The 14,156-nt window shown below is 54.0% G+C and overlaps 1 protein-coding gene across 1 annotated transcript in view; it reads right to left on the minus strand.

Moving 5' to 3' along the window:
* jmy (junction mediating and regulatory protein, p53 cofactor) overlaps positions 1 to 10,982 on the minus strand; it is a 209,885-nt gene extending 198,903 nt beyond the window's left edge. The window contains exon 1 of the mRNA XM_072515988.1: positions 9,798 to 10,982. Within this exon, the coding sequence (XP_072372089.1) occupies positions 9,798 to 10,712 (915 nt within the window). The 5' untranslated portion in view covers positions 10,713 to 10,982. The remainder of the gene's footprint in view (positions 1 to 9,797) is intronic.
* Positions 10,983 to 14,156: the final 3,174 nt, after the last annotated feature.

The following is a 14,156-nucleotide window of genomic DNA, read 5'->3' on the forward strand; positions in this document are numbered from 1 at the left end:
ATAAGAGCAGGAGTAGGTTATGTAGTGGAAGACCAGTGGCATACCAGAAGTTCAAGACAGTCAGGGGGCAGAGGTGAGTGAAGTGGCCATCACTAAGGAGAAGATGCTGGGGAAACCGAAAGTTCTGAAGATATATAAATCACCACGACCGGATAGGTTACACCCCAGTGTTCCGAAGGAGATAGTCGAGGAGATTGCGGAGGCATTGGTGGTGATCTTTCAGGAATTACTGGAGGTAGGGAGGGGAGGGGAGTGGGGTGGTGGTGCCAGGGACTGAATGGGCCAGTCAAAAGGTATTGTGTGTTCGCGCACTTGAGGCAACTGAAGGCGGATGTGGCCATGTTGCAGAAGACACATCTGAAGGTGGGGATCAGATTAGGTTAAGGAAGGGATGGGTTAGACAGGTGTTCCATTCGGGGTTATACTTTACAACAAGGGAGGTGGCGATCTTGGTTAATAAGCAGGTGGCATTCGAGGTGCGGAATATAGAAGCAGACCCGGGGTAGATATGTTATGGTTAGTGGGAAGCTGGAGGGAATGGCTGTGGGATTGGTAAATATATATGCCCCGAACTGGGATGACGTGGAGTTTGAGAGACGGGTACTGGGGAAGATCCCGGACCTAGATTCGCATCGACTGATTATGGGGGGAGATTTCAATATGGTCCTTGATCCAACGGTGGACCGGTCGAGTTCTCAGTCTGGGAAGGTATCAGCTATGGCGAAGGAGTTCCGGGAGTTCATGGAGCACATGCGGGAGGTCAATCCGTGGAGATTTGGGAGGCCGAGTAAGTATTCGTTCTACTCCCATGTGCATACGGTGTATCCCCGGATAGACTTTTTCATTATGGACAAGACGCTGCTGGCTGAGGTGGTAGATGCTGAATATTCAGCAATAGTTGTGTCAGACCACGCCCCGCACTGGGTGGGCTTGCAAGTTAGCAAAGCGAAGGCCCAGCGCCCGCAATGGAGATTGGATGTGGGGCTGCTACAGGAGGGGGAGGTGTGTGAGCGGGTGAGAGAGGCCATTCGGGGATACATAAGGATCAATGATACGGATGAGGTGTCGACAGAGGTGGTTTGAGAGGTACTAAAGGCGGTTATCAGGGGGGAATTCATCTCAATTCGGGCTCATAAGGAGAAGGCTGAGCGGGCGGAGTTAGACAGACTGGTAGGCAAAATTTTACAGATGGATAGGAGGTATGTGGAGTCTCCCGATGACAGGCTTTAGAATCAGAGACTGCAGCTTGAATTTGGGCTCCTGTCCACGGGTAAGGCAGTGGGACAGCTGAGGAGGGTAATGGGGGTGGTTTATGAATATGGGGGAAAAGCGAGCAGGATGCTGGCGCACCAGCTGAGGAAACAGGAGACGGCGAGAGAGATAGGGAAAGTGAGGGATACAGGAGGGAAGGTGGTTCTGGATCCGACGGGGGTGAATGATGTGTTTCGGAGGTTTTACAGTAAATTGTATAAATCGGAACCCCCCGGCCGGGGAGATGGGGATGAAGCGATTTCTGGGGGGGGGGGGGGGGCTGGAGTTCCAGAGGATAGATAAGGAGTTGGTGGAGGATATGGGAGCCCCAATCGGGTTTCGGGAGGTTATTGAAGTTCTGGGGCGATGCAATCGGGCAAAGCCCCGGAACCAGACAGAAAGCCGGTTGAGTTCTGTAAAAAGTTTTCCGGGCTGTTGGGGCCGCTTCTGGTAAAGGCTTTTAATGAGTCAAAGGAGCTGGGGCTGCCCCCCCCCCAACGTTATCGCAGGCATCGATTTTGTTTATTTTGAAACCGGAAAAAGATCCGGAGAGCTGTGGGTCGTATAGGCCAATCTCCCTGCTAAATGTGGATGTGAAATTGCTGGCAAAGATCTTGGTCACACATACAGAGGACTGTGTCCTGTGGGTAATAGGGGAGGACCAGACAGGATTTGTTAATGGACGCCTGACGTCCAACATTAGGCAGCTCCTTAATGTAATAATTATGCCTGCGGAGGGGAGTGAGGTTGAGGTGGCCATGGAGGCAGAAAAGGCCTTTGATCGGGTGGAATGGAAATGTTTGTGGGAGGTCCTGGGAAGGTTTTGGTTCGGTCAGGGATTTGTGGATTGGGTCCGGTTGCTATATCAGGCACCTGTGGCAAATGCAAGGACAAACCGGGTGCGATCGGAATATTTTAGCCTGTGTTGGGGGATGAAACAGGGATGTCCATTCTCCGCACTACTGTTTGCCCTGTCCATAGAGTCTTTGGCAATGGCATAGCGAGCATCGAACATTTGGTGGGGGATAGTGAGAGGGGGTTGGAACATAGGGTCTCGCTCTATGCGGATGATCTGCTTCTTTACTTAACGGACTCGTTGGGGGGGGATTGCAGGAATTATGGGGATGTTGGACAAATTTGGTCGGTTCTCAGATTACAAACTGAATATGGGCAAGAGTGAGGTTTTTGCGATCCAAGCAAGGGGGCAGGAGAGGAGAGAGATGCCATTCAAGGTGGTGGGAGTGAGTTTTAGGTACCTGGGTATTCAAGTGGCAAGGGACTGGGGTCAGCTTCATAAATTAAATTTGGGCAGGTTGATTGAGCAAATGAAAGGGGACTTTCACAGGTTGGACGTGCTCCCGCTATCATTGGCGGGGAGGGTACAGACTATGAAAATGTCAGTCCTCCCGAGATTGCTGTTCGTTTTTCAGTGTCTCCCAATTTTCATGCCGAAGGCATTTTTTAGGAAGATGAATGCGGCCATCTCAGGTTTTATATGGGCCGAGAAAACCCCGCAGGCGAATAATAAGGTCCTTCTTGAGCAGGGGTGCGGGGTTTCGCCCTTCCGCACTTTATTAACTATTACTGGGGGGGCTAATATATCGGTGGTTAGGAAGTAGGTAGTGGGGGAGGGGTCGGTGTGGGAGCGAGTGGCATCTTGCAAAGGCAGGAGTCTGAGGGCTTTGTTGACGGCACCTGTGCCATTCTCGCCGGCTCAGTACTCCACCAGCCCAGTGGTAGTGGCAGTTCTGAGAGTGTGGGGCAATGGAGGCAGTACATGGGACTGGAAGGGGCGTTGATGTGGTCACGGATCGGTGACAACCACCGGTTCTCTCCAGGGGGTTTGGACGGGGGCTTTAGGAGGTGGTAGCATGCAGAGATTGAGAGATTTGGAGATCTCTTCATTGAGGGTTTCCCGAGTTTGGAGAAGCTAGAGGAGGAATTTAAGTTCCCATGGGGGAATGGGTTCTGGTTCTTACACGTGCGTGATTTTGTCTGGAGGCAGGTCCCGGGCTTCCCTCGCGTTCCACTAAGGGGGCTACAGGATAAGTTGATGTCAAAAACAGGGGTCGGGGAGGGGAGGGTCTCGGAAATATATAAGGAACTGATGGAGTGGGAAGGGGTTCCAATAGGGGAGGTGAAGAGGAAGTGAGAGGAAGTGTTGGGAGGGGAGCTGGAAGTCGGGTTATGGGAGGAAGCCCTGAGGCGAGTCAATGTGTCCTCATCGTATGCCAGGCTCAGCCTGATCCAATTCAAGGTGGTCCACAGGGCTCATATGACTGTGGCTCGGATGAGCAGGTTTTTTGAAGAGGTGGAGGACAGTTGTGGACGCTGTGGGGGTAGTCCTGCGAACCATAGAACATAGAACGATACAGCGCAGAACAGGCCCTTCGGCCCACGATGTTGCACCGAAACAAAAAGCCATCTAACCTACACTATGCCATTATCATCCATATGCTTATCCAATAAACTTTTAAATGCCCTCAATGTTGGCGAGTTCACTACTGTTGCAGGTAGGGCATTCCACGGCCTCACCACTCTTTGCGTAAAGAACCTACCTCTGGCCTCTGTCCTATATCTATTACCCCTCAGTTTAAAGCTATGTCCCCTCGTGCTAGCCATTTCCATCCGCGGGAGAAGACTCTCACTGTCCACCCTATCTAACCCCCTGATCATTTTGTATGCCTCTATTAAGTCTCCTCTTAACCTTCTTCTCTCCAACGAAAACAACCTCAAGTCCTTTCCTCATAAGATTTTCCCTCCATACCAGGCAACATCCTGGTAAATCTCCTCTGCACCCGCTCCAAAGCTTCCACGTCCTTCCTATAATGCGGTGACCAGAACTGTACGCAATACTCCAAATGCAGCCGTACCAGAGTTTTGTACAGCTGCAACATGACCTCATGACTCCGGAACTCAATCCCTCTACCAATAAAGGCCAACACTCCATAGGCCTTCTTCACAACCCTATCAACCTGGGTGGCAACTTTCAGGGATCTATGTACATGGACACCTAGGTCCCTCTGCTCATCCACACTTCCAAGAACTTTACCATTAGCCAAATATTCCGCATTCCTGTTATTCCTTCCAAAGTGAATCACCTCACACTTCTCTACATTAAACTCCATTTGCCACCTCTCAGCCCAGCTCTGCAGCTTATCTATGTCCCTCTGTAACCTGCTACATCCTTCCGCACTGTCGACAACATCACCGACTTTAGTGTCGTCCGCAAATTTACTCACCCACCCTTCTGCGCCCTCCTCTAGGTCATTGATAAAAATGACAAACAGCAACGGCCCCAGAACAGATCCTTGTGGTACGCCACTTGTAACTGAACCACATGCGTATGTTTTGGACGTGTCCGAGGCTGAGGGGATTTTGGCAGGGATTCGTGGATGTCATGTCAGAGGTCCTGGAAGGGAGTGTTGGAAGATCCGAGAGCCCAGGATGGGGAAAAGAGAGGCCGACGTTTTGGCCTTTACCTCCCTGGTGACCCAGAGACGGATTATGTTTGGATGGAGGGACACGGAGCCTCCAAAGCTGGGTGTTGGTCAGTGACATGGCAGGATTTCTTAGGTTAGCGAAAATTAAGCTCGCCTTAAGGGATTAGCTACAGGGGTTTGCTCGGACGTGGCATCGCCTTCTTCAAGGAAAATTGACAGCAGTGGGAGGAGGAGGCATGGAAGTGACGAATACGGGTAGGAAATCTAATGAAGGGAGAACCGTGGGATGGAGTTGGTACACTGAAAGGGGCAACACAGGTGGAGAAGGTAGTCAAGAAGGCATACGGCATGCTTGCCTTCATTGGCCGGGGCATTGAGTATAAGAATTGGCAAGTCATGTTGCAGCTGTATAGAACCTTAGTTAGGCCACACTTGGAGTATAGTGTTCAGTTCTGGTCGCCACACTACCAGAAGGATGTTGAGGCTTTAGAGAGGGTGCAGAAGAGATTTACCAGGATGTTGCCTGGTATGGAGGGCATTAGCAATGAGGAGCGGTTGAATAAACTCGGTTTGTTCTCACTGGAACGACGGAGGTTGAGGGGCAACCTGATAGAGGTCTACAAAATTATGAGGGGCATAGACAGAGTGGATTGTCAGAGGCTTTTTCCCAGGGTAGAGGGGTCAATTACTAGGGGGCATAGGTTTAATGTGCGAGGGGCAAGGTTTAGAGGAGATGTACGAGGCAAGTTTTTTTTTTTTACACAGAGGGTAGTGGGTGCCTGGAACTCGCTGCCGGAGGAGGTGGTGGAAGCAGGGACGATAGTGACATTTAAGGGGCATCTTGACAAATACATGAATAGGATGGGAAAAGAGGGATACGGACCCAGGAAGTGCAGAAGATTTTAATTTAGACGGGCAGCATGGTTGGCACGGGCTTGGAGGGCTGAAGGGCCTGTTCCTGTGCTGTACTTTTCTTTGTTCTTTATGATAGTTAGGGTTTATGCTTGTGGGGAATTGGGTATGTTATTGTGGGGATTTTGTGTGCGTTGGATCTCTCTGTTTCAAATGTTAAAATTATAAATGCCTTAATAAAATATTTTCTAAAAAAAAAGGGAGAACCAGTGGAAGTGACCTATTTGGATTTCCAGACGGACTCTGACAAGGTACCATATAGGAGGTTGCTAAATAAGGTAAAAGCCCATGGTGTTAGTGGCAAAGTACTGGCATGGATAGGGGGCTGGTTGACTAGCAGAAGGCAGAGAGTGGGGATTTTTTATTTTTTTTTAATTCGTTCAAGGGGCATGGACATCGCAGGTTGTGCCGGTATTTATTGCCCATCCCTAATTGCCCTTGAGGGGACAGTTAAGAGTCAACCACATTAGGGCAGCACGGTGGCGCGGTGGGTTAGCCCTGCTGCCTCACGGCATCGAGGTCCCAGGTTCGATCCCGGCTCTGGGTCACTGTCCGTGTGGAGTTTGCACATTCTCCCCGTGTTTGCGTGGGATTCGCCCCCACAACCCAAAGATGTGGACGGTAGGTGGATTGGCCACACTAAATTGCCCCTTAATTGGAAAATAAATGAATTGGGTATTCTAAATTTTAAAAAAAAGAGTTAACCACATTGCTGTGAGTCTGGAATCACATGTAGGCCAGACCAGGAAAGGGCAGCAGATTTCCTTCCCTACAAGGACATTAGTGAAACAAATGGGTTTTTACGACAATCGACAATGGTTTCATGGTCACCATTAGACTTTTTAATTCCAGGTTTTTATTGAATTCAAATTTCACTATCTGCAGTGACGGGAATCAAACTCAGATCCCCAGAGCATTACCCTGGGTTTCTGGTCCAGTTACAATACCACTACGCCACCACCTTCACCTAAAAGGGGAATAGGGTCCTTTTCAGGATGGCATCCGGTGACTAGTGGTGTCACAACACACTTTCCCACCTAGCTTTATGTCATCAGTGAACTTGGAAATATTACATTTGGCCCCCACATCCAAATCATTGAAAGATAAGTGAACAGTTGGGGGTTCCTAATCTCTATTTACCAATCCTTATTCATGCCAGTATATCACCTCCTATCCCACATACTTTAATTTTGCCAACCAACCTCCTGTGGGGTACTTTATCAAAAGCTTTCTGAGATTCCAAATATATTATGTCCACCGACTCCTGTTCATCAATTATCATAGAATTTACAGTGCAGAAGGAGGCCATTCGGCCCATCGAGTCTGCACCAGCTCTTGGAAAGAGCACCCACCCAAGGTCAACACCTCCACCCTATCCCCACAACCCAGTAGCCCCACCCAACACTAAGGGCAATTTTGGGCATTAAGGGCAATTAATCATGGCCAATCCACCTAACTTGCACATCTTTGGACTGTGGGAGGAAACCGGAGCACCCGGAGGAAACCCACGCACACACGGGGATGTGGTGCAGACTCCACACAGACAGTGACCCAAGCCGGAATCGAACCTGGGACCCTGGAGCTGTGAAGCAATTGTGCTATCCACAAGGCTACCGTGCCGCCCTTCTGTTAGTTCTGTTAGTAACATTCTCAAAAACCCCAACATTCTCAAAAACCCCAATAGATTCATCAAACATGATTCTCCATTCATAAATCAATATTGATTATGCCCAATCAGAACATTCTTTTTTTTTATACATTTAAAGTGCCAAATTCATTTTTTTTTCCAATTGAGGGACCATTTAGAGTTGCCAATCCACCTGCCCTGCACATCTTTGAATTGCGAGGGTGAGACCCACGCAGCCACGGGGAGAATGTGCAAACTCCACACAGACAGTGACCCGGGATCAGTCCTCAATGCAGAGGGGCAGCAGTGCTAACCACTGCACCACCAGGCCACCCGATTTATTGCAATCTTTAGAATAGATTCTATCATTTCTCCTTCTACTGATGTCATAGATTATCATAGAATTTACAGTGCAGAAGGAGGCCATTCGGCCCATAGAGTCTGCACCGGCTCTTGGAAAGAGCACCCCACCCAAGGTCAACACCTCCACCCTATCCCCATAACCCAGTAACCCCACCCAACGCTAAGGATGTACGGCGAACAGGTCTGTAGTTCCATTATCTCTCTGCCCCCCTTTTTTTTTAAAAAAATAGTGGGGGTAACATTTGCTACCTTCCAATCTGCAGGAACTGTTCCAGAATCTATAGAATTTTGGAAGATGATCACCAATGCTACCTCTTTCAACATTCTAGGATCAGGTTCTGGGTACTTAACCTTCAGTTCCATTAATTTCTCCAAGACAACCTTCTCACTAATACCAATTTGCTTCATTCTCCATTTCCTCTAGTCCATTAGATCTTTAATTCTGGGAGATTTTTTTGTATCTTCCTCAGAGTAGATCTATATTGATAAAGGTATCACAAAGTCCAGTAGATAAGATATTTAAATTTCTTGGCAAAATTATGGAAGTGACATGCTGGGCTGCAAACAAGATAGAATCGATGCAGAGATTTTTTTTAAAGCTTGATTACTTCCAAGAAATTGAGAAGGGAACACACAAATAGCAGACTGCAGGCATCCAGAGGGAAAAAATATAAACTGATAGCATGCGTCTTTTCTACGTGAAATCCAAATTAGAAACAAAAAACAAAAGAAAGTCATATACACAGTTGCAAGAATATATCTGCTAATGTATATACGAGGAAGGAGGATCACACATTTGTGTGTGAATTTTAGCATAAGGAATTTTAAAAATTATTCTGTGGTGCATGGTAGGGGGGACCAATAGCGTCTAAAACAGGATATTTTGCCAAGTGGCTTTTGTTGCAAAATTCCTATCTGGAGTACATACACAAGTGTCAACCCAATTCCATAATAGAGCAAACTCTGCCTTACTGACAACTATAAAGTTAAGTCAATGAGGCAGCGGAATAATTCAGTGAATATGCAGACGGTTGAAATGCAAAGTACAGGATATGAAGTTGAACACATTTACGTTTGATCCCTCCTTAAAAGGGTTAAAAACTGAGGCATTATAAAATTTCACAGGTGTTAAGAACAGCTGGTTTTATTTGTCACTGCCAGCCTCAGGCTATTCTATGAAGATATAGCTCATGTTTGCGGAAGAGTTTGACCTTCCAAGGTTGGAGATCACATTTCCATCATGTAAATCAACAGATGGCAGACAGATAAAAGCTTAAAACAAAGAGGTGCAACGGTTCACAAACGTCCAAACTGTGCTCTACAGTCCAGTCTTAGATTTGATGATGGATTAAGATGGGCCTCTACAAATAGTATGATTAAGAAAGACTCATGAAGCGAATCAATTTGTAGAATGTAACTTCCGTGGCCTCTTTACTGGCAACAAGACCCAAGAAACTATTTTTTCAAGACTTACATTTATATAGCACCTTTCCAGACCATAGAACATCTCAGACGATTTTACAGCCAATCAAGTACTTCCTCCGTCACCCCGGCCAAGTGTAATCACTACTGTAATGTGGGAAATGTGGCAGGGAATTTGTGCACAGCAATTTCGCACAAATATGCACTGCTATAATGCCCAGATAATCTATTTCTGTGATGTTGATGGAGGGAGAAATATTGGCCATGACATCAGAGATGACTGCCCGCTTTCTTTCATAATAGAGCAACAGGATAATGTACATCCATCTGAGAGGGCAGACAGGTTATCGTTTAAACATCTCATCTAAAAGAAGGCACACTTAGACTGAGTAGCACCCTCTCAGTACTGCACTGGTGCTGTAGCTTCAATTTTTGTGTTTGTGTTCCTGCGGTGGGATTTGAACCCGCTGATTCAGTGGCTAAAGTACTATCAACTTGAGCCACAGTTGACACCACAATTACAGACATTAAAAAAAAACAAAAGTAGTTGCTCTCCAAGTCCAACAGCAAACATAGTATCAGATTGCTTCTGACCCAGTTAGTGATTCATCAAATGAAAGTTGCTCAATCTTATGTTAAAAAAAGGGAAAAATATTGATCACTGTTAACCTACTTGGATGGTCGTTGCTAACCAGGTTTGATGGTATTGGGAAAGTAAAACTAATGTGATTAAAGGATTACATAAAATGACTGTCATATAAAAATGCAAGTCGTCTCACCTCCTGCAATCGTTTCTTGGCTCTGTGTAATACCTCCTCGTATCCTTTCTGCCTCAGCTCACTCAGGCTCTCATAATACTCGTCTGGGTTATCGTTTTCTGTGAACAGCAGGTGAGAGAGAATTTTCCATCCACAAACATCCAGAGCATGGCCAAGGTAAACTTGAAGCTGTAAGCAGAGCAAGTCCATCTCTCCATCAATCACTTCAGAGGCTCCAAAGAGCACTGACCACATCCCCGAGGGTTCTTCCGGAAATACTGGCAAACAAGGTTCTAACTCTGAATTTACGGCACAAAATTGCTGATGGATGGATCTCAAGTCCTGAAAGGAGAACAGTCCAGCCCAACTACAGTCATCCGGTATCACAATTTCCCTATCTTGATCCTGGTCTCTATCAGCTGCTGTGGCAGCATCGCGAACAGGGCCTGAAACATCAGCCTCACTTGTAGTGAAAGCCGACACTTTGGTGTCACCCCAGGCAACCTCAGGGTGCCCGGGTCCTCCTGGAGATGGACTCCTGACTCCAGTCTCCCTTGCAGTTGGTCTCTTGACGCTGGTCCCTCCTCGGACCGGGCTTCTGAGTTCAGTCCCACTTCGAGCTGGACTCTTGGTCCCCCCAGCACCCCCTCGAGCTGGATGCGTCCCGCTACCCGGGGCTCCCTGTGATTTTTGGGCCCCAACAACCTCCTCTTCCCCCTCCTCATCCTCCACCCCTCCCGCTCTGGGGCAAGGGTCCCTCGCCCCAATTCTCTTCCTCTGGACCGTCCTGTTGTGGCAGGTGATGGCAAACTTTCCTTCCACTTCATTCCAGGCGACGATGAAAACAAACTTGTGTTTCTCCTTCTCGTCGAAGGCGTTGGGTCGCACGGCCACCCAGTCCGACTCCAAGTTGTCTTCCACGGCGAAAGACATCATTTACCCGCCCCCCAAAATAAGAAAAGGGTGAAAGGCCAGGAGAGAAGGACAGGCACACATCCGTTACAAGTTCAGCGCTGGACCAGCCATCTTGGAACCAACCGTTCCTCCTCCTCCTGCCCCCCTCAACTGCAAGTGTCCCACCATCCAGACCGCCCCCCCTCCCCCAGCGCTCTGCGGGCTGCTCCAAGTCCCTCTTGAGGGGGGGGGGACCGATGCGCTTACCCTTTTCACACACCCACCCCTCCCGACACGACCGGGATTTATTTTCCACACCCCCTCCTCTCTTTTCCTGTTCTCTCCCCCCCCCCCCCCGGGGTTCTCTAGAAAGATATCCGAGACAATGCGGACTCCTCACGTCACGTGTCAGCATCTGTTTACAAGGCGACGCGGCAGCGCTCGCGACGTAGAACCCCGGCAACCTCCTGCGCGCGCGCGCGACAATGGATGGCCGCCGCTGCTCGTGCGCGCGCGCCTCGGTCACCAGCGGCGCGCCATCCTCACAACAACAAATGCCAACGTGGTGCTTCCTTCCCCCACCCCCATCCCCCCGTGACGTAGCGCGTGAAGCAGGGCACGCGAGATCGGGAGGTCCTGGTCCAATCAGAAGGCAGGATCCGCAGTAGCACCCTTTGTTCTTGAAGTCTTGCCTGCTGGGGTTGGAGGCAGGTTGGGGTTGGAGTTGGAGGGGAAGGGAAGGGGGAGGGGGCAGGTTGGAGGGGGAGGGGGCAGGTTGGAGGGGGAGGGGGCAGGTTGGAGGGGGAGGGGGCAGGTTGGAGGAGGAGGGGGGAGGTTGGAGGAGGAGGTTGGAGGAGGAGGAGGAGGAGGAGGAGGGGGGTGGGGGGGCAGGTAGGAGGAGGAGGAGGGGGGTGGGGGGGCAGGTAGGAGGAGGAGGAGGGGGGTGGGGGGGCAGGGAGGAGGAGGGGGGTGGGGGGGGCAGGGAGGAGGAGGGGGGTGGGGGGGCAGGGAGGAGGAGGAGGAGGGGGGTGGGGGGGCAGGTAGGAGGAGGAGGGGGGTGGGGGGGCAGGTAGGAGGAGGAGGGGGGTGGGGGGGCAGGTAGGAGGAGGAGGAGGGGGGTGGGGGGGGCAGGTAGGAGGAGGAGGAGGGGGGTGGAGGGGCAGGTAGGAGGAGGGGGGTGGAGGGGCAGGTAGGAGGAGGAGGAGGAGGGGGGTGGGGGGGCAGGTAGGAGGAGGAGGAGGAGGAGGGGGGTGGGGGGGCAGGTAGGAGGAGGAGGAGGGGGGTGGGGGGGCAGGTTGGAGGAGGGGGTGGGGGGGCAGGTTGGAGGAGGAGGAGGAGGGGGGTGGGGGGCAGGTAGGAGGAGGAGGAGGAGGGGGGTGGGGGGGCAGGTAGGAGGAGGAGGAGGAGGGGGGTGGGGGGGCAGGGAGGAGGAGGAGGGGGGTGGGGGGGCAGGGAGGAGGAGGAGGAGGAGGGGGGTGGGGGGGCAGGGAGGAGGAGGAGGAGGGGGGGTGGGGGGGCAGGTTGGAGGAGGAGGAGGAGGGGGGTGGGGGGGCAGGTTGGAGGAGGAGGAGGAGGGGGGTGGGGGGGCAGGTTGGAGGAGGAGGAGGAGGGGGGTGGGGGGGCAGGGAGGAGGAGGAGGAGGGGGGTGGGGGGGCAGGTTGGAGGAGGAGGAGGAGGGGGGTGGGGGGGCAGGTTGGAGGAGGAGGAGGAGGGGGGTGGGGGGGCAGGTTGGAGGAGGAGGAGGAGGGGGGTGGGGGGGCAGGTTGGAGGAGGAGGAGGAGGGGGGTGGGGGGGCAGGTTGGAGGAGGAGGAGGAGGAGGGGGGTGGGGGGGCAGGTTGGAGGAGGAGGAGGAGGGGGGTGGGGGGGCAGGTTGGAGGAGGAGGAGGGGGGTGGGGGGGGCAGGTTGGAGGAGGAGGAGGAGGGGGGTGGGGGGGGCAGGTTGGAGGAGGAGGAGGAGGAGGGGGGTGGGGGGGGCAGGTTGGAGGAGGAGGAGGGGGGTGGGGGGGCAGGTTGGAGGAGGAGGAGGGGGGTGGGGGGGGCAGGTTGGAGGAGGAGGAGGGGGGTGGGGGGGCAGGTTGGAGGAGGAGGAGGAGGGGGGTGGGGGGGCAGGTTGGAGGAGGAGGGGGGTGGGGGGGCAGGTTGGAGGAGGAGGAGGGGGGTGGGGGGGCAGGTTGGAGGAGGAGGAGGAGGGGGGTGGGGGGGCAGGTTGGAGGAGGAGGAGGGGGGTGGGGGGGCAGGTTGGAGGAGGAGGAGGAGGAGGAGGAGGGGGTGGGGGGGCGAGGAGGAGGAGGAGGGGGGTGGGGGGGCGAGGAGGAGGAGGAGGAGGAGGGGGGTGGGGGGCGAGGAGGAGGAGGAGGAGGGGGTGGGGGGCGAGGAGGAGGAGGAGGAGGGGGTGGGGGGCGAGGAGGAGGGGGTGGGGGGGCGAGGAGGAGGGGGGTGGGGGGGCGAGGAGGAGGGGGGTGGGGGGGGCGAGGAGGAGGAGGAGGGGGGTGGGGGGGCGAGGAGGAGGAGGAGGAGGAGGGGGGTGGGGGGGCGAGGAGGAGGAGGAGGGGGGTGGGGGGGCGAGGAGGAGGAGGAGGAGGAGGGGGGTGGGGGGGCGAGGAGGAGGAGGAGGAGGGGGTGGGGGGCGAGGAGGAGGAGGAGGGGGGTGGGGGGGCGAGAGGAGGAGGAGGAGGGGGGTGGGGGGGCGAGGAGGAGGAGGAGGGGGGTGGGGGGGGCGAGGAGGAGGAGGAGGAGGAGGGGGGGGGGGGCGAGGAGGAGGAGGAGGAGGGGGGTGGGGGGGCGAGAGGAGGGGGGTGGGGGGGGCGAGGAGGACGAGGGGGGTGGGGGGGCGAGGAGGAGGACGAGGGGGGTGGGGGGGCGAGGAGGAGGAGGAGGAGGGGGGTGGGGGTGCGAGGAGGAGGGGGGTGGGGGTGCGAGGAGGAGGGGGGTGGGGGGGCGAGGAGGAGGAGGAGGGGGGTGGGGGGGCGAGGAGGAGGGGGGTGGGGGGGCGAGGAGAGGAGGAGGGGGGTGGGGGGGGCGAGGAGGAGGAGGAGGGGGGTGGGGGGGCAGGTTGGAGGAGGAGGAGGAGGAGGAGGGGGGTGGGGGGGCAGGTTGGAGGAGGAGGAGGGGGGTGGGGGGGCAGGTTGGAGGAGGAGGGGGGTGGGGGGGCAGGTTGGAGGAGGAGGAGGGGGGTGGGGGGGCAGGTTGGAGGAGGAGGAGGGGGGTGGGGGGGGCAGGTTGGAGGAGGAGGAGGGGGGGTGGGGGGGCAGGTTGGAGGAGGAGGAGGGGGGTGGGGGGGCAGGTTGGAGGAGGAGGAGGGGGGTGGGGGGCAGGTTGGAGGAGGAGGGGGGTGGGGGGGGCAGGTTGGAGGAGGAGGAGGAGGGGGGTGGGGGGGCAGGTTGGAGGAGGAGGAGGAGGGGGGTGGGGGGGCAGGTTGGAGGAGGAGGAGGAGGGGGGTGGGGGGGCAGGTTGGAGGAGGAGGAGGAGGGGGGTGGGGGGGCAGG

Source organism: Scyliorhinus torazame, chromosome 9 (assembly GCF_047496885.1).
Source record: "Scyliorhinus torazame isolate Kashiwa2021f chromosome 9, sScyTor2.1, whole genome shotgun sequence".
Lineage (NCBI taxonomy): Eukaryota > Metazoa > Chordata > Chondrichthyes > Carcharhiniformes > Scyliorhinidae > Scyliorhinus > Scyliorhinus torazame.